Here is a 26,788-nt window from a genome sequence, read left to right on the forward strand (position 1 = left end):
TAATTGATATATTTTAATAAGGCAAAAGTACTCATTACCCCCTGAACTTGAAGCTTTTTATACGGTGTACACCTAAACTAAATTCCATTTTAATTACCCCGAACTTGTTTATTCCTCCATTGCGTACACCTTTTTCGTCCACCTGCTCCTATTGTGACTACACGCGCGCGACAGCTGACAAAAGTGGTGATGTGAATTTCCACCTGGATAAATAATAGCCACCTGGATAAATTAATATTGCAAAAAATAAATTTCTTAAATTTAAAATTCATTGTTTAAAAGTTATTTTTGAATAAGGGCTGATTTCGCGGAACTCCTTTTGTATTTGAGTTTTTCTAGACTTGAAGTTGGTCGATTAATTTTCAAATTTGTTTGACATTCTTACCAAGTAAGTGTTAATATTTGTTTCCTTTACTTTTCATTTACATTTTACCCTATTTTTCGTTTAAAATATGCCAAATATTAAAGACAAATGGAGATTTTACGTTTTTTTTTACCGTTGTAGCTTTGTGATGTGGACAAAAAATCACTTCCTCACGCGCCTAGTAGAGTGTGTTGTCAATTTCTACGCCAGGTGGAACGAAAAAGGTGTACGCGACGGAGGAATAAACAAGTTCGGGGTAATTAAAACGGAATTTAGTTTAGGTGTACACCGTATAAAAAGCTTCAAGTTCGGGGGGTAATGAGTACTTTTGCCTTTTAATAAAAGCATATAGAGTTCATTAATATTTTGAGAATATTTTAAATTTTCAACTAAACATTCTTTAATCATGTAGTACATTCTTAAAATATCAATTACATGTTAAACATATCATTGTTATATTTCAAAATAATAAGTTAGTTATGTTTATCAAAAAAAAAAAAAAAAACTAATTCTCATTAGTTTTGTAAGTTTGAGTAACAAAGGATGAAACTTGTTAATTTTGAGAATAGATAAGGATGCAAATCGAATGTTTAAGTAACAAAAGAATGAAACTAGTTAATTTTGAGAATAAATAAAAATGCAAATCGAAGAATTGAGTTTTGATCCATTAATTAACCTATGTTAGTCTGAATAAATCATATATTAATTAATTTATCTTATTTTGACACGTCTAAATTCAGTCCAATTTGTTTATTTATTGCCTTTAGACTACAAATTACTCTATTTTGTTAGTTTTTTTTTGTAACTCTAGATAACGGAAGGACGAAACTTATTAATTCTTAAAATCAACAAGGATGTTGTTTTGTTCATAGTGATACTTCAAGGACAAGTTTTAGCAATAGGTATAAATTAAGAGGGTGTTTTAGGTTAAATTTGAAAAAAACAAAAAATACAAGTAGACGTTTTTGCTTATAAATTTTCTATTCCATTTATACCCTCGTTAACTTTGTGCTCTAAATCAAGCAAAATCGCCTCTGTAATTTGTCTCTTACAAAAATTTACAGAGAAAAAGATTGATTTTTTCGGCTCCTTCTTTTGCTGCGTCTTCGCCATCGATAAGGTGACCGGAAAGTTCACAACTTCTTTTTATTTTGGGGATTTTCATGATTTTTGCTGTTTTGTGTGTGTGTAATTAGATTAAAAAATTTAGCCTTTTTTTTGCTTGTCTGGGTTTTTTCTGTTTGCAGATCGTATGCTAATGAAATGGAATTGGTAATCGCTGAATAATTGTTGTGGCCTCCTGGGTGATAAGCTTTTAAATGTTAATTCTTTTGAGATAAAGAGAACTTTGAATTTGCTTGAAATGACTAATTTTTTTAGTGTTGGGATGAAATTGGAAAACCTAACTGATTTTGGAGTGAGCCCTAGTTGATTGATTGATTAATCACTGTGGTTTTTGTTGTTATGGGTGTATGTAATTAGATTCAAAGATTTAGTTTCTTTTGGGTTTATCTGGTGTTCTTTCTGATTGCTGATGTTATTGTTATGAAATGGGATTGGCAACTGCTGAAAAATTGAAAATGTTAATTCCTTTGAGATGTAGAGAATTTTGAATTTGCTTGAAATGGCAAGTTTTTTTAAGTGTTGGTATGAAATTGGAAAACCTAATTAATTTTGTAGTGAGACATAGTTGATTAATTGATTACTCACTTTTTCTTTTTTTTTAGTAATTTTCTTTTTTGCCCCCTTTTTCCCCTTTCTCAGTTGATGGCGTGTTGGTTGAACTAAAAAATAATCTTTATAGGGAAGTATGATGCTTGCTTGAATCGAAATGGAAATGCCGGTCCACCAATTATGTTTGCTCATTATTATATCAAATTTTGAATTTTGTAAGCTTGCTACTAACCAAAGATATAAAAGATGATATCTTGCCTTTAATTGAAAAAATATGATATCTTGCCTTCAATTAAATTCGCAAAATAGAAATAAGATCTATGGTTGTAGAATTTTAATAAGACATGAAGCTAGCTTGCAAGATCGTCACTAGCATGTGAATGTTACTTATAAATGGCTTTGCATTTATTAAGCTGTTTGTGGATTTGGTGAAAAGTTTATAACTTTGTTACCTAAAGATGGTTTTAGTTGTTATTTTCTCAGAACAACATCAATTTTGGTGGATGATATTCATCAGGTTTTAATGTTTTGCAGGTTGTGGTTCTTTAGGTTCCTTAATTTATATGCTGAAAAAGCCAGAATATGAGTGGTACTCCGAACAAAAGACCTCATGAGGATGGTGGAAATGGTGGGGGTAGTAACCATAGTTACTCTTCTGCTCCAAAATACTCACATGACGACTCTGGTGCATTCCCCAAGGTGATGAGCTCGGGAACACCTGAATATCATGCCTCCTTTGATGTGGGCCAGAATGCTCGGATGCCAAAGATTCAACGGACTGAATCATCACGAGATGCAGATAGAAGATCTCCTGTGCTACCAATGTACCGTGTGTCATCATGTCCAGTTGTTTCACATCCTGATCATTCTATTGCTTCAGAAAATAGGTTGGAGCCCAAGGAAATTAACAAGGATGTCAAGGTTGAGAATCGTGATGCGAAAAGTGAATTAAGGGAGTTGTACCAAGGGGCTAAATCTGACAAGGATGATAGATTTGAGAACAGAGCTGATGATGGTAAGGACATTAAAAATAGTAGGGATACTTACCCTGAATACAAGGGAGATGTGAAGGCAGATAAGGACAGGTTTAGCGGAGTGAGTTGGAAAGATTCGAAAGAACAGAACAGGGGAAAAAGATATCCTGATCTCCCTGTTCCTGTCGGGAACATGGATCCATGGCATGCGTCAAGAACCCATGGTGCTGCTGAGATAGGAAAAGAAGTCTCAAATTCTGAGAACAGGGATTTTGCTAAAGTGCGTGAAGCCGTTGCTGAAAATAAGATGGATTTGAAAGGTGACGATAAATACAAAGATAAAGAGAGAAAAAGGAAAGAAGGGAAGCACCGGGAATGGGGAGATAGGGATAAAGAGAGAAATGATTGTCGGAACAATTTACAACTAGGGAATAGCACTTCTGATAACAAGGAGTTGCTGAAAGAGGAAAGGGAATCTGAGCGGTGGGAGAAGGAAAGAAATGATCTTTCGAAGGATAAGGACAGACCAAAGGACTGGGAAAAGGACCATGTGAAGAGGGAAGTGTGGAATGGAGTGGAGAGGGAGGTTTTGCAGAGCGATAAAGAAGTGATTGATGTTCCCGGAAAAACAAATGAGCCGGAAAACTCAACAGTGGAGCAGAAGAAACAGAAAGATCATGATAACTGGAAAAATACTGACAGGGATGGAAGTGAGAGGAGAAAGGAAAGAGATACTGATTTGGAAGGAGAGAGGCCTGAGAAACGTGTCAGGTGTCATGATAAAGAACCAGAGGAAGGAGACCTGGATACTGAAGGAGGAGGAGAAAGGGAAAGAGAAGCTTTTAATTATGGAGTTCAGCAGCGCAAGAGAATGTCGCGGCCAAGAGGGAGCCCCATGGCCAATCGCGATCCTCGTTTTAGGTCACACACTCATGAAAATGAAGGGTATGCCTTTTTGATGATTGACTGACACTATTTGATGCTTTACTCATTAATAATGAGCCATAGACAATCCCTAGCCTACAACCAGCAGACATAATGGTCCATTAAAACTCTAGATAGACATCATAGACTCTATCTGCTACAATCCTAGAGTTTGATGCTGTGAGAACTATTGTATGTTAGAGAAATACGTGTCTACATTCATACACGTCTTAATTCAATGAATTTGTTGAAGGAAAATATTATAGAACTAATAAAAAAGAATAAGGAAAAATAATAGAACTTTCCATAGGATACCTTATGAGATCCTGTATTCAATTATAGAATATTTTCTTACCTTATATGCATAGAGAATGCTTACCTGTCATATTGTGCATAGACTCTTATATATGAGTTCCTCTTGTACATTGTTAATCAACTAAATCAATAAAATGTTAAATTTAATTTTCACAAGGTAGTTGAGCCTTTTCGATCTTGGTAGACATTCATACAGCTTCCACCTATAAGAGCCGACCTTATGCCGCCTGCAGGTCATTGTTTTTCTTCTTTCCTTTTTGTTTCCTAGCGATCAACACTCTCATCCACGAGTGGTGTCGACTGCTCTGACCTCTTTTTTTGGCTATTGGCGCTGCTCCTCTCTTTTTCTAGCATGCCGGTCCTCTTTTTCCTGTGACCAATGTCACTCCTATCTTCCTGAGGCAACTGCCACTACTCATTTCTCTGGTGATTATTCTGGATGCTCCTCTCTTCAACTACCAATACCACCGGTGTTGCTCTTCTCTACAGCGGACGACCTCCTCCTCTAGACCTTGAATTTTGGTCATTCTTCTGTCAATTCAAGTTTCCAATGATGTCTCGGAGATCTGCGACACCATTCTATTCGATTATTGAGAATAGATTATTTTCTGGTCCCAGGTCTTTGGTTCAACGGCAAAGGTAGTACAACGTGGGGTGTGTGGTAGGTGCACGCCACAACTTCAAATCCTATTGGGGAACTAGGTGTTGTGTTTAAATGGAGAAGAATAGGGGGTGACCTATTTTCCACCAACTTTTGAAGCCTAAACAATAGATTTATCGGTTATAAAAATAAAATAAAAGAAGTTATTTTTTCTCTGTTTCTGAATCCAATTATATTTTGGAATTCTTCCATTTCCCTGTCCTGAAAATTCCTCCTGTCAAGCAATTCAACTAGGTTATCATAGACTTATTTGTCAAAGTGTAATATATGGGATGTGTTAAGTTCATTTTCTCGTCTAGCAACTACAAATTACTCATTATCTTGTCTTGCAACTACAAATCATTAATGTGTGTTGAAAAAACTTCCTATAAGTTATTTAGCCTGGAAATTTGATGGTTTTTTTTACCACTTAGATGATATCTGGACATAGATGTTTCTTTGATTGTTATGTAGTGTAACTCTTCTTCTGTCTTTCTGTGCAGATCTCAAGGTAAGCTGTTAAAGTACTTATCTTGGAGTTGTCTCAAATTGGTATCATCCAGGAGGGAGTTGTCCTTGGCATTCATGCTTGCAGATTTGTTTGATTCTGAAAAATTGCTAATTTAACTAATTAGACAACATTGATCCCATCTTTTATTGGTTGAGATAGTTTCCATGTTAGGAATTGATGTTCTTTTTGCCAGCTGTTTCTGCCTTAGGTTGTCAGATATGCCTATATGCAAAATCATAGGCTCACATGTTCCTGCTTTTTGTTCCACTTTTCATCATAAGTGCTTTCTGTTTCTGTTTAGAGTTTCATGAATCTCCTTCTATAGAAGTGTTATACTTGAACTGTTTTGAATGTCTCGTTGGTCATTACTTTTCCAGCATGATGAGAAAGGAACTCTGTAGATGTCCTGATTCATTTTCTGCATCTCATGTGGGCATGTAGTTTTTTTCTTTCTGGATTTACTCCATTGATTGCTGGAACTTGTTTGCACGGTATATCCGGATACTCTATAGTCTTAGCTATCCTAAATTTTGTATTATTTTGGACCATGAACTGCAAATTTTGTGCCATTTGTTTGAATTTGTATAACCATTGTAACTGCCTCCACAGTTATAAAGTTTTGTTGTGCATTAAGATAGTGATGCAGCGACCAATTTCTATGTTAAGTGGCCAAAACAATCAGTAGTTTGTGACCAAATTAGCATGATGCATAGTTGAAAGCTGTTCCCACCAGAATTAGAAGACTGTCTTGCTTGAAATGCTTCAAGTCATATTAGATGACAATGCATTTATCTTTTTGCATTGGAGTCTTCTTGTACAAACACTTTCTGGCTACATGTTACATATTAAGTTCACTTTTTACAATCATCTCAAAGGTCGTTTGACTCGTGTGCTCTGAATCAAGGGACCATTTGCTGGATTGTATAAAGCCAATCAACATCGTCAAGCTTGTGCTCTTTCTTTCTTTAGATACTAAAAAAAAATAATCTCTGTACACCTTTCTTTGTTCATCAGATTGAGCAGTACTTCGTAGCATACTAAGCTTGTCAAAAATAGTCTATATGTGCAAGCTACGATTAAGTTAGGAACTAAAACATCATTTTACATGAAATCATACCCGAAAATTAACCAGAAAAAAGTACACCAGAACGGAGATTAGGTGAGGTGATCAGGCGAGATATCTAAGTCATGGTATGATTATCTGTTTCTTGAGAATATGACTTTTCCTTGTATTTTTGCCTTTTTAATAAAACTGTGAGTTGCATTGATCTCCTTTCTAGTCTGCCAAAATTACAGAGTCCTTCTGATGATTCTGATGCATTAATATTTCATTACAAATTTACAAATTCTTCCCTATCCCGTGTCAAATCAAATCTAATTTGAGGAATGAACATTGGCCAAATTCCAAAAAGGTCTACAAAAATTAAGAAATTAAAAAGGTTAAGTCTGTCATTATCAAGAGAAAACATGCTATTGTATCCTGTTTAGCATGTATCTGTTCCCATTTCTTCCGTTGTGTCTTTGGGGAGAATTAGGGAAAGTGACTCCTAATTCTTAAGTCTGTTTAGGAAAAAATTAAAATTGAAAATATTAGCTTAACCACAGTAAAAAGAGGTCAGAATAGTTACTTAAGCTCAATCCGTAATCTACGTCTGTATGTTTTTGTTATAATATTGCACATTGGTTGAGGGAATGAACTGTTGTGTGCTTACATGTCCTTGGGCTTCCTCATGAGCTAGCCTTTGTGATTGAGTAAGGCTTGAGGTTCATTTTATTTACATGGTAGCATAGCCAGAGCCATCTCTATTGTTCCACACTCCAAGTGTTCCATGTGAGGCTTGGGGGGTAAGTATTAGAATGTCTCACAGTGGCTGAGAGATTGTTGTCTCCGCATATGGTTTTGAACAGTCCTAATATCATGAGTTAACATTTGGAGTTGAATTAGGCCCAAGGTCCAATTTTTTTCAAAAAATGTCTGCTTATTTTAAACATGAAAGCTTTCTATTTTGAATTAGAAAAGTAACAGCCAGACATTACTGGGGATGTTATTTTGTAGTTTCCAGGATTTAATTTTTTACGTTGTCAAAAAATTATAGTGGTAGTTGTTACATTTCGCATCAACTAAATCAAAGATTCAGATAATCAGCTACACTTCGTGCAAAACCCGACTTATAGCTTACAGCTGTTATCTGATATTTGTGGAGCTTGTAACACATATTGTATTAGCTGTCAGATAATATCTCAGATTCACATATAATCTGTCATTTGTGGAAAATTGCTGTGTAAATTCTATTGATGTACTGACTGCAACCTTTTATTCTAGTAAAGTATGCTATTTGCTTGTTGTGACCCATCACGGTACATCGTATGCTTGAAGTTGCGGATTTGGTACTTGTAACATATGCAAATGATTCCGATCCATTAAATTCAGACCAGCATATCTACAGATCATATTACTTATTTAGTGGAAGGGATTTATGAAATTCCTCTTTTGAATAGTCGAATCAAAAGAGCGAGTGGATTGAACTGTTTCTTGCCTCTCCTTTGCTGCAGAGTCGATGCGTCTAATGAGTTCTGTGATGATAAGTTCTGTAATTTCTTTTTTCTTTATGAAGTAGCTTGTAATAATAACTTTGATCTCAGACATTTTTTAGGAAATATTTGTTGCTTTCACCTGCCATTGAAATATTAGTCGTCAGTAGGTTAGGAAGTTTTTCTAACTGTTTCATCCCAGTATGCTTGCTCTGCTGTTTTTGTATGGAAACCGGCCAATTATGGTACAACTACAGAACAGAGGCTGTTCATAGATTAACTGACTAAGATGGGATGCAAAAATTGTTGTCAACTACTTAGTTCTCATGCACCATATATGAACTTGTCTTTGCAGTTAAGCATGATGTATCTGCTATCAATTATAGAGTTGGTGAGTGTATGCCAGAACTGATTAAATTATGGAAGGAATATGAATCATCCAAAGCAGATGGAGCTTCTGATAGCTCTCCAAGTGATCCTACTCTAGAAATTAGGATTCCAGCTGAACACGTATCAGCTACAAATCGGCAGGTAAGATTGGAGTGGTAGCTGAGGATTCATATACACCTTTTATATTTTATTCATTTTCTTCTATATGTGTTCTTCAAAGATAATGATCTTCTTAATTTTAAATAAAAGCTCTTTCGATACTCCACTTAGGGGTTTTCCTTTCCGATCATTGAACAAGAAAAAGGGGCTGCACCGGACCCGAGGGTCCTTCTCATACAACCTCTCTGTCTCCGTGAGTTAGGGTTAAGGTCTGCATACACTCCGCCCTCCCCAGACCCTACTTGTGGGATTTCACTGGGTGTGTTGTTGAACAAGAAAGGGGTTGTATGATAAGTGTCTCTAAATACTTGTGGTTCTAGATTAGTTTAAATAGGTTTACGGGTAAGAACTAAGATGTGAACACAAACTGTTGTACAAGGTTTTGATTTCTTAATTGTAAGTTCGTTTTAATAGTTAGATTTCAAAGGATATCCTTTTACTGATTGAATCAAATTTGTCACTCGGATTTGTGGCTTTGCATTAGGGAAGTAATTGTTCCCCTATGGAGCTTGTTGGTTGAGGATTCTATCCATGCAGTGCCTAAGTTTTCTACTTCTCTCAGCAATTGTAGTTTTTTGTGTCATTCTATGTTTAACTACACGCTTCTACTTCCCATGCTTCCTCTTGTTGTATAAGAAACCTCTATTCATGCAATTTGACTTCCTCTTGTGTATTAGGATTGATAATTGTTTTTATGGAAGCAGGAATTCCATGAGTTTGCTTAGGTAATTGTGCATAATATGTGAAGAATTCTTCATGTACATAATTGGCATGTATAAAGTGTTCCATTAATAAACAACACCAAGATGGTCTAGAGACTCTTGACAATCAGAGCCTCTACCATCTTGGTGCAGTCTCGGACACCACAGTTATTCCACTGTTGTGAAAGGCGATCGCCTCGTCGTCAATGGCGAGAGGCGAGGCGACCCTTCATCGCCTTTTAGCTTTGTGGCGAGGCGATCTTCAAAAGGCGATGTCATGGCGACAAAGGCGAGAGGCGAGAAAGGTGTCGCCTTTTGTATTTTCTTTAAAAAAGGCGACCAATTTAGGGTTTTAAAAGTTAAAAGTTAATTTTAGGGTTTTCGACTAGACTCCTCGGGAGACCAGCCAGAATTTTCCGGTGACTCCAAAGTCCAACCAATGCGTTGTTCTTTCTTCTTCAAATTTCTTCTTCCTTTGTTTCTTTTCCTTCTTCTTCTTCAGGCTTCAGAGTCGCTTCTAACTTTGTTTTTTTTCACTGTTTTGATTTTTGTTCTATTTTTTTCTCATTCAAGTTCTAAGTATGTACTATCTATTTTTAGTTTTTGAATTAAAATATTTGCTAATATGTTATGCTATTGAGATTTTGATTATTTTTATATGCAATTAAATATTTTACTTTTTTTGTATTAATTGTGCCGCACTTCAAAAAGGCTAGCGCCTTGCCGCTCGCCTCGCCTTGTGGCGAGGCAGACCCTTGTCGCCTTTTATCGCCTGTTGCCATCCAAAACACACTTATTCCAAAAAAAGGAGGGGGTCTATACAGGAGTCTAGCCTATAATTAAATCTAGATATCCTAAGGTATCCTATTGCAGTATTCTATAGTTGTTCTTAATTACTTCAATAAATCTAGGCATGTGTGAATGTATGCACATATAATATTATTTAGAGCCTGTTTGGAGTAAGCCGACTAACAATAGTTGATAAGCATCAATTGCTGAAATGCACTTTTAAGTGTTGGAACTGATTTTACATATTAACAGTTACATATCTGGACATATGTGCTGACATTAATAACAATTAATTGGTATCTTTAGTAAAAATTTCCTTATTTCTGTTTAAAATGACTGAAATACCCTTAAAACTATTTACAGAAATTATAAATTTACAAGGGAACATGGAAAAGAGCTAATAGCGGATATAGAAAGGAGGAGATATGGATTTAGTTTTAGGAATGGTACATCAACTACTGCAATCATTTTTGAGGATAAAAGAGTTAAGAGTCTAGTCAAAGCAAAAGTGCTTAGAAGCTGAAAAGTCACAAGTGACCAACTTATAGCTTTTGCCTGATTTTGACTTGCAAGCACTTGGCTTATAAGCTATTTCGGTGTTTGTCAAACACCGAGATAAGCCTAAAATTGCTTCATAGTTGGTTTGACCAGTTATAAACTTACTGAACACACCCTCTTAATCTCGTAACAATAAAAAAAAATTGTGTGCAACATTAGACTGGTCAATTGATGGACCAAATTTGACTCAAGATGCAATAGAAGAGAGCTTCTGAATTCTAATATAAGTGTACCAAGCATCATCTCTCTCTCTCTGTCTCTCCCTCATTATGTTGGGTGCATAAAACTTGTTCAGCAATTTTGTCTGTTGTATGCATATTCCTGCCACTAATTCTGATACACATCTCATATCCCCATGCCTACAGTTCTGGCTAATGTTACATCTTTCTCTCAGTCTTATCTCTTGCGTTTGTAGTTTGGATTTGTCTAATCATGTTATTATCGTCATTTGAGTACTACATCATTTGCAGGTGAGAGGTGGCCAACTATGGGGAACAGATATATACACCAATGACTCGGATCTTGTCGCAGGTTTGTCCTTGTCTCAATAATATTAAGGCTCCGTTGTGCACTCATGTATGTATGTATGTATGTATGTTTGTAGTTTGTGCACTTGGTGAAAGTAAAGGGTAAATTAAGAAAAGCAACTTAGCTTAGCCCACTGCAGTTTCAATTACAACTTTCTTGTTTCTCCTTGTGTATTGTGGGAGCGGCTTGTTATTCTTCCTAAAGGAAAATATTTTTGTTGATTAATTTTTGAGGGATGTTTTGGAGAAAGCTAGAGAATCTATGAAAATCAGATGTAAGGAAATGCATATGCCTCTAGACATGCTTTCCAGTTCCCACAATTACATTAAATTTGTGAAATCAGGAGCCTTAAGTTAGAAAGTTAGTTTCAAACCCTACTTTAGTTCTCAAACATGGTGCCACCCTAAATATTTCAGTATTTTATTGGAAAAATACTCAGCAGGCAAGATTGAATGGCCTGCTGTAGAGCATTGTCTTGTGTGTGGTATTTGCAGGCTATAAGATCTTAGTTGAGGCATTATGGATTTATGGTGGGATTGTTAGATGTGTAATTTAAGAGAAAAACATATTGGATGAGGTAGTTGCTTAGTACTTTAATGCAGGTGATAGTGGCATTAACTGATAACCCTTGATGACAGATGACTCTGGATGTTGAGTTCGTGGGTACTTGTGGTTAAGTTTGGTTAAGAGGAATCACTCTGTTGTTGGTTGTGACCCATTTCACTTGTCTATATACTGATTCGGCAAGCTATTCTAGAACGCTGCCTCTTTGTCTCAGGCCTTTCAGAAACTGTTTCAGTTTAACATACTTCAAAAACGAAATGAACTGTCTAGATCAGACAGAATTGAATTTCTCTTGATCCATAGATCTATTCACTCCCAAAGGACACATGCAGAGCCGTGGAGCTCCGGTGGGGGGTTTCATAGGTGTTATTTCTTAGGAGGTGTTCACTTTTCATCTTCATTCAATTTTATTTTAGCCGTATAGGAATGTAGTTAGTTTAGGAGTTCAGGATTTTGTCGAAGAGGTCTAAACTTGTGGTGCACTGCCCTACCTGCGTACCTATTTGTTTCCCCAGTTCTCTAAGCAGAGGTAGCAGGTGGAGTAAGAGAAAGAAGATAGCTTAGAGAAGGTTTAAACCAGAAGCTAGGTCATTCTGGTTAGTATTACTTAAAACCATCGCTTAAGAGCAATGGGGTTTTGCTTCATGTGTGAAATTATGCACTTCAAAGAATGAGGTGGAGAAGTGATCTCAGCGAGCAGTCAGTCCTTTGAATCTCTGCTTTGAGAAGTTTGATTTGGTACTATTCAAGAATTATGCCCCTTACTCTCAGGCCTTTAAGGACCTGTCTGGTTGAGCTTACTCCAAAAAAAAAAATGAAGTGTCTGGGGTGAACGGAATTGAATCTCTTGGTCCATAGATCTATTTACTATCAAAGGAAGCATGTAGAGATGTGGAGCTTCAAAATAGATGGTATTTTCTTAGGAGTTGGAAAGTGTACAATTTTTTTTTTTGAGAATGGTAAACTTTACTTCTATATGTCCTTAGGTGTACTAACAACAAAGTGTAGTCCCCCATCACAAAAGTTGTCTCTTTTACTAAAATCCTAATAAATCTAATTACAGCCAATCAATTGCATTAAAAACATCTTCTGTGCTGTCTATAACTACTTGTTTACACCAAAAATAGTAAAGGCCTAAGCTGTCTTGATCTTCTGTATGTCCTTAGGTGTACTACAACAAAGTGTAGTCCCCCATCACAAAAGTTGTCTCTTTTACTAAAATCCTAATAAATCTAATTACAGCCAATCAATTGCATTAAAAACATCTTCTGTGCTGTCTATAACTACTGGTTTACACCAAAAATAGTAAAGGCCTAAGCTGTCTTGATCTTCTGTATGTTGCTCTTTTTGCCTTCAAAACATTTATGATTTCTCTTTCCATATGGTCCACCAAATACATGCAAGAATCAGCTTCCATCTCTCCTCCTTTCTTCCAGCATTACCATCATTGTTCCAGCTTCTTAGCACTTCTTTGATTCCCCTAGGTTTCACCCACCTGATCTTCCTCTTGTGGATGAACATCTGCCATAGCTGGTCTGTCCATTTACAATGCAAAAAGAGATGGTTGACTATCTCTATTTGTTCTTCACATAGATAGCAACTAGAGCATAGGTTGAGTTTCCTCTTGTTAAGGTTTTCATGAGTGAGGATGTCTTCCTTTGCCAATAACCATGTAAAGTAGTTTACCTTATTAGGCACTTTGGTCTTCCAGATCATTCTCCATGGCCATCCTATCTCCTGAGTATTTGTTCCTGTCAGATCTTTGTAAGCAGACCTGACAGTGAAAATTCCTTTGCTATCCACCTTCCACACTAAGCTGTCCTTTATTCTGTAAGATTGAGATTTTGAGGGATTGTATTATGAAAATATGCTATAAAGGTCATCTCCCAATCATTTAAATTCCTTCTTTGATGAAAGTTCCAACCTTGTCCTGTCCATAGTTGAGCCACAGTAGCATCCTGGGCCTGGCATAAGTTGTAAAGCTCAGGGTAAGTTTGCTTCAGAGGCCATTGCCCACACTATATATTTTTCCAGAAAGCCACCTTCTCTCCATTTCCAACCTTGCAACTTGTTCTTGTTGAAACTAGTTGCCATAGCTTCCTGATGGATCTCCATACACTACAATTATAGGGAGTTGTCATCTCCTCTGTCATCCATCTATCCTGCATGCCATATTTTGACCTGATCACTTCTTTCCATAAAGCTTTTTCTGGGGATGCAAACTTCCATAACCACTTCATCATCAGTCTTTTGTTATGTCTGTTTAGTTCCCTGCTGTTTAAGCCCCCTCCTTTCTTACTTTCCAGTAGCTCCTCCCATTTCACTAGATGATATTTCTTCTTGTCTTCACTTCCTTAGGGTAGGTATTGGCTTTTCCAGTTTGCCAATCTTTTTTCACTTCTCTCTACCACACCACTCCATATGTCCTTAGATTTCCTCTTAGCTCCTAAGGGAATTCACCCACTTTTCCCCCAACTTTTCTACCAGATCTTCAATGTTGGCACTGTATTAACTGGGTATATGAAACTCTTATCCCAGTTTATGTGCAAACCAGAAACTGCTTCAAAGATGTTGAAGATAACTCTGAGAATTAACATTTGTTCCCTTGTGGCTCCACAAAATACTAGAGTGTCATCCGCAGATGTGTTACCTTTAGATTATTGCCTGCTATGTCTCCCACTTGAAATCCTCTGACCCATCCTCTAATAATTTTGCTGTTTGTATAAGGTTGCTTAGTCCTTCCATGGCAAGGATGAAAGGGAAAGGGGACAGTGGATCCCCTTGCCTTAAACCCCTACTGGAGGAGTTAAAGCCACATGGACTTCTATTTATCAAAATTGAAAACTTCACTGTGCTGATACACTCTTTGATCCACCTGAGCCACTTTGAACCATAACCCATCCTCTGTAGCATATTCATTAAGAAGTCCCAATTTAGGTGGTCATATGCTTTCTGGATGTCCAGTTTACATAGAATCCCTGCTTGTTTGTCTTTTTGTCTTGAGTCTACACACTCATTTGCCACCAGCACTGCATCCATGATCTGTCTGTTCTTGATGAAAGCCATTTGTTGCTTGTCTACTAGCTTATGCATCACTCTTTTCAGCCTTTCTACTAGGACGTTTTCAATAATTTTATATACTCCCCCCATGTACAACTTTTATTTTCATTCAATTTTTAGTGTAAGGAAATGTAGTGGATTTAGGCGTTCAGAATTTCCTCAAAGAGGTCTAAACTTGTGTTACAATGCCGCATGCTTATTTGTTTTCCCGGTTCTCTAAGCAGAGGTAGCAGGTGAACGAAGAGAAAGAAGACAGCTTTGAGAAGGTTAGAACCGCAAGCTACTCATTCTGGATTTACGGTAGTGCTGGTTTATTCAGGGCTTGTTGTGAAAGAAATGGGTAGTGTGGACTTTGAATAATGAATCAGTGGCTGCACAAGTGTACAGTTATAGCATTTTTTAGTAGTGATAATGGTCTGGTCTGTAGGTGTTTTCTGACAGTGGTGGCAGCTATGCAATATGGTTTGTGACTTAACCTGGAACTGATCATAAAATTGAAACTTCCTTGATGTGGGAACATGACAGAAAGAAAAGAGTTGAATATGTGAAAAGAGACAAGCACACAGGTCTATGGATGAGGAGGTGTTTCTTTGGATGGAAGAGAAGAGTATGTAGGAAGTCCTTGTACATGATGAAAAGATGGAGTAGATTGGAAGGTGATAGGTTCATCTTGACCTTACTCACCAAATAATTTGCACTAGAAATCAAATTTAGTGTACGGTTGTTTTATGCATTTTGCCACAAACTTTTGCAAACCAACAATGTTTTAGGGTTTCCAGTTTGAAGGATACCTTAATGTGGTGGATTCTTTCACTAGTCAACCTTCCATTGTTCCTCGAATTTTTCACAACTATGATCTAGTCAATTGGCCTTGTAGATAATTATTCTAAAGGGACAATGTAATTGTCCTGAACTTTCCTTGTTGTTGATTGTGCTACTGGTTTCTGTTTGTCTCCCGTTAAAGAGGCACAGATATATGCTCATATCATATCATTACTATCAACTTATCTGCTTGTCCATTCAGGCAAACTTGGGAAAACTGTTTAGCCTTATGCCCCAGAATTGCTCGAAAACTTCCCCATGTACTTCTCCTTGTGATCAGGGACAATATAGATTATGATATCTATTAACTACTGTTTGTCTTGTTTCTCCAGTTCTTATGCACACAGGTTACTGTCGTACAACTGCGTCTCCTCTTTTGCCTACTATTACGGAGTTACGTGCTACTATCAGGGTGCTACCTCCACAAAATTGTAAGTCTCCTGCACAAAATCTTGCTTTAAAAATGCTATTGTTAGGAAACAAAGCCTGTTCTACAAATGGTATGATGTTTTAAAGTTCTCTTGGTTAGTTGTTTTGAGCTGCACTACAGCCTAGTGGTCAATGAAGTGGGTTGAGAACCATGAGGTTTTAGGTTCACATCCCACTTGAGACAAAAACATTAGGTAATTTCTTTCCATCTGCCTAAGCCTTGGTGGACTTAGTTGCCTGGTACCTGTTATTGGTGGGAGGTGGCCCGAACACCATGGTTATAACTTATAAAAAAAGTTGTTTTGAGCTTCTTTGTAGCCCTAAAATGAAGAGGATCCTTGGAGCAATGGCGAAGTATCTCTGTGGGACCTACAAGTCATGGGTTTGGGCCGTGGAATCAGCCATTGATGCTTGCATCAAGGTAGGCTACCTACATTACACACCCTTGGGGTGTGGCCCGTCCCTGGACGCTGCGCAACTGTGGGATGATTCTCGCACTTGTAGCCCTAAATTTTACAATCACCTCTTTATAGTCACGAGTTTTGATTAAACTCTCTCTACTACTGTTTGTTAATACTCTTGGTGTGTATTTTGGCACCGGGAAGATCAAACATGGGGTACGATACTTTTTTGGGTAGCTGAAGTGATAATGTTTTCTTTCATTAATATTGATGTCTGGGGTTCCAATTAAAGAATTTGATTACTCAAGGCCAAGATAATATTTATTAAAAGCTTGTGACTTGGTTAAGCACCTTGCTTCCCCCCTCAGCCAAGTGTAAAAGAATTTTAGAAAGGGAAGTGTGCTTCGTATTAACCTATGCCAAGTGACATATATTTGGAAAATCAATGCATGATCTGGTGAAAAATGACTGTTTGACCTACTTTAGTTATTGAATGGCTGTAAGGTGCCTATCCAGGAATATGTAAGAACAATGATGAAATGGAAAATCTCTTAAGTATGTGTTGCACTTGCAGAGTATCTTTTTGAATTTCTGGCACTTCTACATATCCCATGACTCATCTAGGAAAACTTTTTTGATGAAGACGAATCATCAAAAAACAAAGGATCTGTTAGGATAGCCTCTTGTAGTTTTTCTTTTCATTCTCTATCTCTGGCTTGCTCTTTCCTTTTTGGCACTTACCTAAATAGTTGATTATGAATCTCTGAAGATTTATGTGGTGAAGACCTGGATGCATGCATATTTTTTTCCACAATGTTAACTAGTTTGTTCCTTATGGAGATTCCCCCACAGTGTTTTATACAATATTGGCCCTAAACTTCCATTTTTAATTTTCCTGGTCCTTATTTTGATAAGTTAAACAGATATCAAATCCAAGCTTCTGCAAGTTGACAAGTTGCTGATCCCTCGAAATGTACATCTTATATCAACAGTACTAATTGATTATGGTAAAAATGGAGAAACTTTGGAGGTGCAAGTAGACAAATTGCTTATCCCCTTGAAATATGCATATTGTTCAACTATACCAATTGATCCCTTGTGTCTTTGTTTGTTTGTTCTTCTTTTGTGGATATCTTGGCCTCCAAATCTAGTAGACTCTGTACTCTCCTTATGACATTTCTTTACTAATGGGGAAAAAGATACTTGCTGACTAGCTGTTCAGAACCTTAGAATCTATAACATGATTTCTGTGAGTAAACTCATAATTCTGTTCAAATTAGTTGTTGCATCCCGATTCACTGCATTTCTGATGTCAGACTCTGAATTTGTTGTTGAATTTATGAAGGCTACATATCAACTCTGAGGAACAATGTGCGGTCACGTGCGTGGGGAGCTGCAGTTGGCTGCAGCTATCGTATTGAGCGGTGCTCTGTTGTGAAGGTGTGGATTACCATTCTTCATTCCTTCCCTTCTGTTCTTTCTGGTATAGCAAAAAAAAGTTCATTTTTTTATAAGGTAAATAATTTTATCAATAATTGGAAGAGCACTTCTTTCGGAAATAACCTCTCTACCTGACAAGGTAGGGTAAGGTCTACGTACCCTCTATCCTCCTAGACCCCACTTGTGGGAAAATACTGGGTATGTTGTTATTGTAATGGGGAGATCTCCTGTTTACAAGTGATATGCCAAAAAGTAGAGAATCTTTATCAAAATATGATTCTGACGAGCAGCTCCTAATTTTCTATACAAATTGTAACCTCATGGGTGCACCAACAGTAAACTACGAATCACACTATTCGTCAAATGTAGATATTCGTTCATCCCCTCGAAAGCTCTTCTATTTCTTTTTTTCCACTGAACCCACAAGGAGTTCTTGTGGGGCAACATCCAGGCTCTTCTTCGAATTCTCTTTCTAAATTTCTAGCGGAGAGTCTCTTTCACTGTACCTACTTTGTTTTGCCAAAATTTTAGTTGTGGATGGACTTGCATTTACCAGCTATTCTTGCCTAGATACACACTTATTTACTTTTGATTTATATATGCGAGTAATTTCTTTGTATAACTATTGAATGTGCAGTTATCTCTATGTGGAACTTTGTACCACTTCCTATATAACCTTTTTGATTATTTGTCTCATCCTTCAGAAAGGAGGTGGAACGATCGATCTTGAACCTTGTCTAACACATTCCTCAACCTTGGAGCCTACTCTTGCTCCGGTGGCGGTAGAGCGCACTATGACCACTCGAGCTGCAGCTTCGGTATTGTTTCACTTAAGTAGATGTTCATTCTGCTTTCTAAATTTGTTAGTGTTATATGACAAAAATCATTTGCTCACTTTCCTTCTCTGGTAGCCTAAAATTGTTTGTCATTCTGCTGTTTTTTCTCTATAAATAGCATAATCAGCTGAAAACCATCTAGGCGGAGACTATTGCTGGCTGTTTCTCTTTTCCATTTCTGTAGGCTACTGCTAAACCCTTTTTTACTCTAAAGCTGTCAAACTAACATCTAATGGATGTAATCCTATCCATTTAAACAGTTCGATAGAAAAGGAGAGGATTTTGGTTTATTTGTGGGAACATGATTTGGCCTCAACTGTATTATCAAAAAAATGATTTTGCCTCAACTATCTTTAAATTTTAAAATAATTACATAAATTTAAATTCTGAAACTTGGAACTTTCTGCATCTATACCTTTTTGGAGTGATCCAATTCCTTCTATATGATTCATCATATAAACAGCCCAAGTACATCACAGTTGGATTCGAGATAATACCCAGTCTTTATACTTCATGTTATCATCTTATCTACATTTTCTGTGAGATGTATTATGCTGCGACTATTTAGGATTAAGGGAATGACCTCGCACAGTTCTGCATGTCGAAGATTAGGCTTCTCACTAGCCTGCATGGGCCTAGGGACTTGTCATGGAAAACTCAATATGACACGATGTAAAAAATTACTTCCTCCGGATTTTGAGCTTTCCGCTAGATCCAATGGTAATGAAAGCTGCAAATAACTAACTCAAAATAGATCTGACACTCCATTTTAGGTTAATCAATGTGATCTGATGATCCTCTTTTTGTTATGCATCTTTGCTTAAGGTACTGAAAGAAGGAGATTTAAACTATGCCTTCTCTTTTAATCTTTGTTGTAGTGTATTGTCGTTTGCTATTTTTACTTTAACTCAGCCCCTCAACTTTTCTGTTGGTTACTCTCTTTGTAGAATGCACTACGACAACAGAGGTTTGTACGTGAAGTGACAATTCAGTTCAACTTATGCAATGAGCCTTGGTATGTACTGATTTTCTGGATCAGCTTGCTCTTCAAATAGGTGTTTTTTTCCATTCCTTAGATACATAACTTTCCAGTTATGCATAGACTCTTGATATGTTGTTGTTGTTGTTATGCATAGACCCTTGATGTGGTATAGTACTCCGTCTTTTTTTCTTCTCATTCTGATTTTTCTGTTGGGTTTTGTTCATAACAAAAGAAGTAATTTTAATACTTTTGGTAAATAATTTACGGGGAGCAACCAGTTTTGTTTTCGCACTTTCTAGTAATTTATCTGAAGATATTTTTCAAACTTATTGGAAAGGAGAACCAGGTAAATTTTCTGTCAAATCATCTTTTCTCTTAAATAATGTGTGTTACTCAATAGTTACAAAATTGTTGCTATCCTATGCAAGGGTTGAGGGCAGATGCTAGTGTCTATAAAGATAAATTTCTAATAAATCCTCCTCAAGACTTCCCTTCAATTTACTTCAATGAAGTTTCAATGGATCTGTGAAGGCTTCTCTGCATTACTTATCCTTTTGTCCTAATTTCCGTACTAGTTAAAAATATTGAGCATATGACTAGAAGTATAACTTCGAAGCAGTAAGATTCATTCTTTGGAGGACCCTTTATTTTCCTTAATCTCGATCGTAGGGTGCTTGGGACTTTAAGGACATTTCCCTGGTAGATATGGTCTTTGTAATCTTGCGTTGAGCTTTTCCCCATCTGTTGATAAGCACTTAAAGTATGAGTTGGTATATCAAGGATGATTAATGCTATGTTTTACTTGTCATGCTCTATCCTCTGACTTGTGGTTTTGAGTCAGTAACAAAACCGGTGGTTTGATTGATATCCTTGAAAACAAAGCCCACTTTACTGGCTCATTTACCTTGAAAGGTTTTTTTTGATATTTTATCCTGATGAGCTGTAGCCTATGGTTTATCCAGGCTTCTATTTACTTACTGTTGCTCATCTCTTTCCCCAGGCTCAAATACAGTATTAGTGTTGTTGCTGACAAGGGTCTAAAAAAGGCCCTTTTTACATCTTCGCGCCTGAAAAAGGGAGAAGTTCTTTACTTGGAAACTCATTCTAAGAGGTAACCACTGGCTTCCATGGGTAAAAATGTAACTCCATACAGCTCTCTTAGTCTCTTATATTCCTTGCATGTTTCCTCTGATAAGAGCGAAAAGGAAAGAAAAATCATTGAGAAAGTGATTGATATGTGATCTTTGATAATTTTCTGTCCAATTTGTACCTTCTATTGTGATCCTCATTTTCCTTCACTTCCTGACACTTGTTAATTAACCTGAAGGTATGAGCTCTGTTTTAGTGGTGAAAAGATGGTTAAGGCTACAACTTCTCAGATGCTTGAAATGGATGTTGACAAACCTCAAACTTACAATTTACACATGGCAAACGGAGAAAAAAATGGAGTGAATGGTGAGAATACGATGGTAGATATGTTCCGACTGTCTCGTTGTAAGAAGCCCCTGCCTCAGAAACTAATGCAATCAGTTGGAATTCCTTTGCCCCTTGAACATGTTGAGGTATTCATCCTTGTTTCTGCCCCATTATATGTTGTCAATACGAACCTATATTGCTCGGACTCTTCAAAAATGTTGATAGATGCATGTCAAATCTTCTAAAAAGTAGTGCATTTTTGGAAGATTCTACACTAATATGGCAATATTTTTGGAGAGTCCGAGCAACATTTGTATAATAGCAACACCGTGCATGAAGAAAAAGTAACATGTGCTGTGAACCAAAGCTACTCCCCTTCTACTTCTACCTTGATTGTCTAACAATGTTATTATTAACTTTTTGAAGGTTTTGGAGGAGAATCTTGAGTGGGAAAACATTCAATGGTCACAAACTGGTGTTTGGATTGCTGGAAAAGAATATCCTCTTACTAGAGCACATTTTCTTTCCCCAAATTAGGCAATGCTTTGTAATAGGTTTTAGATACAGTTTATCTATAAGACAAAGATGTACTGTGGGATTGATACTGATTAGAATGATAAATTGTGGAACTCATGAACAATGTTTTCTGAACATTGTGCATATGTTGATTTCTTCTTCTAGTTTCTCTCTTGTTTTTCCTTTTCCTTATTGATGATTTCCAAGTTTTACCTTTTCGGTTAGCTGCATAGGTGTCACAAAATAGAAATTCAAGAATTTAGACATTTTCCGTGTGTATTAGTTCATTAATTTTTTGAAAATTAGTCTACCCAAAAGTTTTCAAAAAAATTGCCCAGAAGCTATTTCACCAAATATTCATGGGCTAATACACACAAAAAATTGAAGAATTCCTATAAAAAGGCTCCCAAATGCCCAAAAATGCCTCGAATCATGGTGAGGTTATATATACAACTTTGCCAACTCCTTACGGAGGGTTTGGTAAAAAATTTTCAAAAAAATTGTCCGGAATTCATTTCACCAAATATTCATGAGCTAATATACACAAAAAATTGAAAAAAATCGTCTAATTCCTATAAAATGACTCCTAAATGCCCAATAATGCTGCGGATCTCTATACGTACTGCTCCCCCAATTCCTTATAGAGGGTCTTGTAAAGTTTTTTCAAAAAAATGCCCGGAAGTCATTTCACCAAATATTCATGGGTTAACACACAAAAAAAAGTGAAACAATCGCCTAATTCCAATAAAATGACTCCTAAATGCCCAAAAATGTTGTGGATCATGGTGAGACTATACGCCCCAACACCTTACGGAACGTCTTGTAATGTTTTTCAAAAAAAGTCGTCAGGAAGCCATTTCACCAAATATTCATGCACTAACATACACCAAAAAATTGAAAAATTCGCCAAATTACTATAAAATGTCTGCTATATGCCAAAAAATGTCGTGGATCATAATGAGGCTGTAGGTACTGATCCCCCAACTCCTAACAGAGTCTCGTAAAGCTTTTTTCAAAAAAAATCTACCGAGAGTCATTTTACTAAATATTCATGGGCTAACACACGGAAAATTGAAAAAATCGCCTAATTCCTATAAAATGACACCTAAATGTCCAAAAATGTTGCAAATTATAGTGAGGCTATACATATTGCTCCACCAACTCTTTACGGTGGGTCTCATAAAGTTTTTTTCAAAAATATTGTCCGAAAGACATTTCACCAAATATTCATGGGCTAACACACACGAAAAATTGAAATATCACATAATTCATATAAAATGGCTTCTAAATGTCCAAACATGTCGCAAATCATGGTGAAACTATATATATTGCTCCTCCAACCCCTTAGGAGGGTCTTGTAAATTTTTTCACAAAAATCATTTGGAAGCTATTTCACCAAATATTCTTGAGCTAACACACACGAAAAATAAAAAAAATCACCTAATTCTATAAAATGGCTCCTAAAAGTCCAAAAATGCCGCGGATCATGGTGAGGTTATATATATGTACCGACCTTTTCGTGTGTATTTATCTATTAATTATCTAGAACTAGAATACATGTGATCAACTCTGTTCAAAGTAAAACCTTCTGCTATCATCCAGGTTGACAATGATATAAGTTCTATTATCAGTAGATAACAACAGAATGCAGAAGAAAGCATCTCAAAATTTGGGCACAGAAAAAGGAAAAGAAGATGATTCTCAGGTTGAAGGATGAGTGTTATCTTGCTAGTATTACAAACTTACTATGACAAAGCAAAAACTGAATGCTTCTCACTATGGCAAACACCAAATCTACCTTTCCTCTTTGACAGTATATCCAGGAAAGTAGTCAGGTCCAAACCTCTATTCAAAATCTAGCATCTTACATATAAGGTTCTAAAATAGATCGCTCCCGGTAACTGCTGGCGAGAAGCAGCAGGTACCCGGTGGAACTAGTCTAGGTGTGCGGAAGCTATCCCGAACACCACCGTCATCAAAAAATAAAATTATATTGTGAATATGGGGTATAACTTTTCTCCACTCATCCCATGAACACATGAAAGTATTCACATCTTTTCTCCAAGAAGCATGAATCACCACTCATCCCATTTATTGATAAAGTCATTCCACATTGCTGCTGTAATGGAATCTCTCAATGCAGAGGCACTCTGTTCTTGTACCTGAAAAGCCAAGTGTGGATCAGGATTGTCATCTAAATCAGGCAACTCTTCTACATATCTTCCTTCAATGTCTTTAAACAACCAGTCACTCTTATCCTCACGCCGGATGTGATTGTGAATAACACATGCAGCTATAACAATGTCCCTCTGTGTATGAAAAGCATATTGAGGAGCAAGTTTGAGGATTGGAAATCTTGTTTTCAGCACATCAAAAGATTTCTGAATGGCATTTCTAAGTGATGCATGCCGGTGGTTAAATAACTCGTTCGCATTTCTAGGTAATAGATTAGCACCCCGATATTCAGGAAGATGATAACGAATTCCTGGAAATGGAGCAATAAATCCATTCATATTAACATAACCTGTATCAACGAGATAATATTTCCCTGCAACAGACAATTTGTTGATAAATATCAATATGAGTTGTTTGAGCATGTGTAGAAAAGAAAAATGAACTAAAGTAAAGACAAAACTATTATGTTTAAAAATTATGAACAACCTTCAGGAATTGGAGGGAAATTTTGATCAGGATCATCTAGAACTGCTCTCAGTACCCGTGAATCTGTAGCTGAGCCTTCCCAGCCAGGGTAGACAAATATAAATTGGAGATCCAATGTGCACGCTGCCAATACATTTTGGGTCAAATTACCCTTCCTATTACGAAAACGAGATTGATCCTTGGCTGGCACATGAGCAGGGATACGCATGCCATCAATCACACCAACGCAATCCTGTAATAAAATAGTCAGGTTAATAAGTCCAATCTACAATGAAATGAAATAAGTAAGAAAGGGATCAGAGGCTAACCTCAAAATACGGGTAGAATCTATTACTTTCAAGGATCTGGAGAGGAGTGCTGACTGGAGGAAGTTGAAGGAACTCGCGTGACAATGACTTAAGTGCCCTCAATACATTATTAAAATGCCTGCTTATTGTTTCACCAGAGTGCTGATAACGCTCTTGTATTACCCTGTTGCGTTCATTGTGGCCAACAATGTTCAAAAAGATTGCCAATTGCTCCTCTATCATAACACCAGCTGTGTCACGTAGCATGGCTCTTTCTCGAAGGATGTTACATAGCTTGTGAAAAACATGTTTATCCATCCTTAACATTTCCCGACACACATCATTGTCGGCACTGAGCAGTTCGCTCAAAAACCCAGACCCTTTAGGAGTTGAACCACGAGAAGGCTGCCTAGCTATACAATTATAATAGTGGTAACCAGCAGCAGCAGCAACTAATTCCAGTTCATCCAATTCTATGTCGACATCATCCATGCTTTGGTGTATCTATCTCCAAATGGATTTTAAAAAGAATTAAGAGAATGTCCTACATGATGTGAATTTGGTCAATTGATCATGAATAATCATCAAATCAACATTTTAAGCTGTCATGTACCTTGCGCAACAAATATGAAGTTAAGAACACTATATCGGAAAACCAAATGTGTGTTAAACAACCATCAATAATGAATTAAGACTAAATATGCAATCAACAATAATAACTATGCCTCAATCCCGAACAAGTTGGGGTCGGCTACATGATACCTCACTGACCATGTTTCTCTGTTTAATCTTAACTCATGTCATCATCATAATTCATACCAAACAAAAATAAATGTGAAAAATATGTTGTGTACATATAAATTGATTAGGTCAAAATGCTCCTAGAAAAGCAACAGGTTCAACATGAACGTACTAACAAGACTAAACCTATTCCCACCTAAAAGATATCACCTATACGAATCTTTATCTTCCATTGTGCCCTAATTTTAGCTAAGTCAGCACTGATTCTAAGAAATTGTTGGTCTTTGTAGACAATTTCTTTCCATGTGATTTTAGATCAACCCCATCCCCTTTTAGCACTTTTACTCATCATAGTTCCACACCTATGGACTAGTGCATATGTAGGTCGATGTAGAACGTGACCAAGCCATGTCAAGTTGGCAGCTCTCACTTATTCTCAATGTGTGCTACCTGCAGCTTTTGGTGAATGTGGTCATTTTTAATCTTATCCAAATATACAATCAAAATCCAAGAAAATCTTCTACATAAAAGCCATGAGCTTATAAAAAAGTATACATGCTCTTAAGTTGGTTGCACTTGACAAAATAGTTCTATTTGTAGAAAACTATATTTGTATACTCCTAGTTTTAAGGTATACACCTTGTATACAGACGCTATTTGCCCTTTTAGTTGATAAAATTTGATTACTTCATAAAAAATATATAGCTTCAGTCTCTTCCAGCATTTGACAGCAAAATAGAAGCACCATGAGGTACTTGTTTTCCTTGCAAAACCACCTTTGAATGAAAGTGAGCTCTCTGTGGATCCCTAACATATCTTTTTATGAACTCAAATATAGCACATAGGGAGAGCTTAACCAACACCTAAAGCTAACTGAATTCATTTACCGAAGAGAATGTGATACACTAACTAAAGTAGAGCCTTGTTAAACCAAAAATTAGAGTAGGGAGTATCAAAATTATATCTTTAATGGAAAAATTAGCACATACAACAGAAAAATAACAGAGCATTTCTAAAAGATATTAGCATTTAGGTATACGTCTCTATAGTTTTAGTTATTCTTCCCTTTGACATAGCTAAATCAAGAATCAAATGACGGTAAAGATAGAACCCACCCCACGAAGCTCTGAAGAACGTTAAAAGGTTTCCTCCAACTAAGAAGTCACACTGATAACAACATTGCACATGGTCTCATGCATCAGATAATATATACAAAAAGACAACATTCAAAGATAACTAAAACACACCACACAAATTATCAACAATCAATGTTCATAGTTATTTTTCGCAGAAAAAAGGAAAAAAACAGACAGTCCCTCATTTTCATAATAATGTTGTTTCATCTCCAAAATAATCCCAATTTGCATTCACATTTCATTGCCTTCAACTGTCCCAAACATAAACAAACAAACAAACAGATGAAAACCAAATATACAACAAAAATGGTACATTAAAGAAACCATGATTTATTTCAACAAGTATCACCAAACCCCAGAAATCCATAAACAATTCAATGAACATCAAAAAGACTACATTTTTCAGAAACCCACTAACAGAAAGAAGAATCCCCCCAC

At 36.6% G+C, this 26,788-nt stretch overlaps 2 protein-coding genes and 1 non-coding gene across 4 annotated transcripts in view; 2 read left to right on the forward strand and 1 right to left on the reverse strand.

The window, feature by feature from the left end:
• The first annotated feature begins 1,344 nt into the window (after positions 1-1,344).
• Positions 1,345-21,692, forward strand: LOC102606062 (uncharacterized). The gene is made up of 12 exons (XM_006345709.2): positions 1,345-1,484; positions 2,573-3,957; positions 5,395-5,402; positions 8,290-8,465; positions 11,002-11,062; positions 15,838-15,936; positions 17,681-17,775; positions 18,480-18,593; positions 19,559-19,626; positions 20,594-20,704; positions 20,921-21,155; positions 21,436-21,692. Exons 2-12 carry the CDS (start codon positions 2,621-2,623, stop codon positions 21,544-21,546), a joined length of 2,415 nt encoding a protein of 804 aa, XP_006345771.1. The 5' UTR covers positions 1,345-1,484; positions 2,573-2,620; the 3' UTR covers positions 21,547-21,692.
• Positions 21,203-21,322, forward strand: MIR7997C (microRNA MIR7997c). Its single transcript, NR_130371.1, has one exon. It is a non-coding gene; the product is annotated as a microRNA MIR7997c (primary transcript).
• Positions 21,693-23,193: 1,501 nt separating the features above from the next.
• The window catches only part of LOC102606405 (uncharacterized), a 4,351-nt gene continuing 756 nt past the window's right edge, over positions 23,194-26,788 (reverse strand). Inside the window, exons 2-4 of one of the 2 annotated variants that reach the window (XM_006345710.2) lie at positions 24,495-25,017; positions 24,187-24,418; positions 23,194-24,073 (exon numbers count right to left, since the gene is read on the reverse strand). In XM_006345710.2, coding sequence (XP_006345772.1) covers positions 23,601-24,073; positions 24,187-24,418; positions 24,495-24,965 — 1,176 coding nt within the window. In that variant the 5' untranslated portion in view covers positions 24,966-25,017 and the 3' untranslated portion in view covers positions 23,194-23,600. Of the gene's footprint in view, positions 24,074-24,186; positions 24,419-24,494; positions 26,756-26,788 lie in introns of those variants that run through there. The other variant, XM_015308048.1, reaches the window with a different exon arrangement.

This window comes from Solanum tuberosum, unplaced genomic scaffold (assembly GCF_000226075.1).
Source record: "Solanum tuberosum cultivar DM 1-3 516 R44 unplaced genomic scaffold, SolTub_3.0 scf00072, whole genome shotgun sequence".
NCBI lineage: Eukaryota > Viridiplantae > Streptophyta > Magnoliopsida > Solanales > Solanaceae > Solanum > Solanum tuberosum.

What these genes read in the sequence shown, in the direction of transcription:
- LOC102606062 (XM_006345709.2), top strand. Translation starts at nt 2,621, where the DNA reads ATGAGTGGTACTCCGAACAAAAGACCTCATGAGGATGGTGGAAATGGT. An exon ending in TATCAGCTACAAATCGGCAG is followed by an intron (nt 8,466 to 11,001) that starts GTAAGATTGGAG and finishes CATCATTTGCAG; the next exon opens with GTGAGAGGTGGCCAACTATG. An exon ending in GGTGCTACCTCCACAAAATT is followed by an intron (nt 15,937 to 17,680) that starts GTAAGTCTCCTG and finishes GAATTTATGAAG; the next exon opens with GCTACATATCAACTCTGAGG.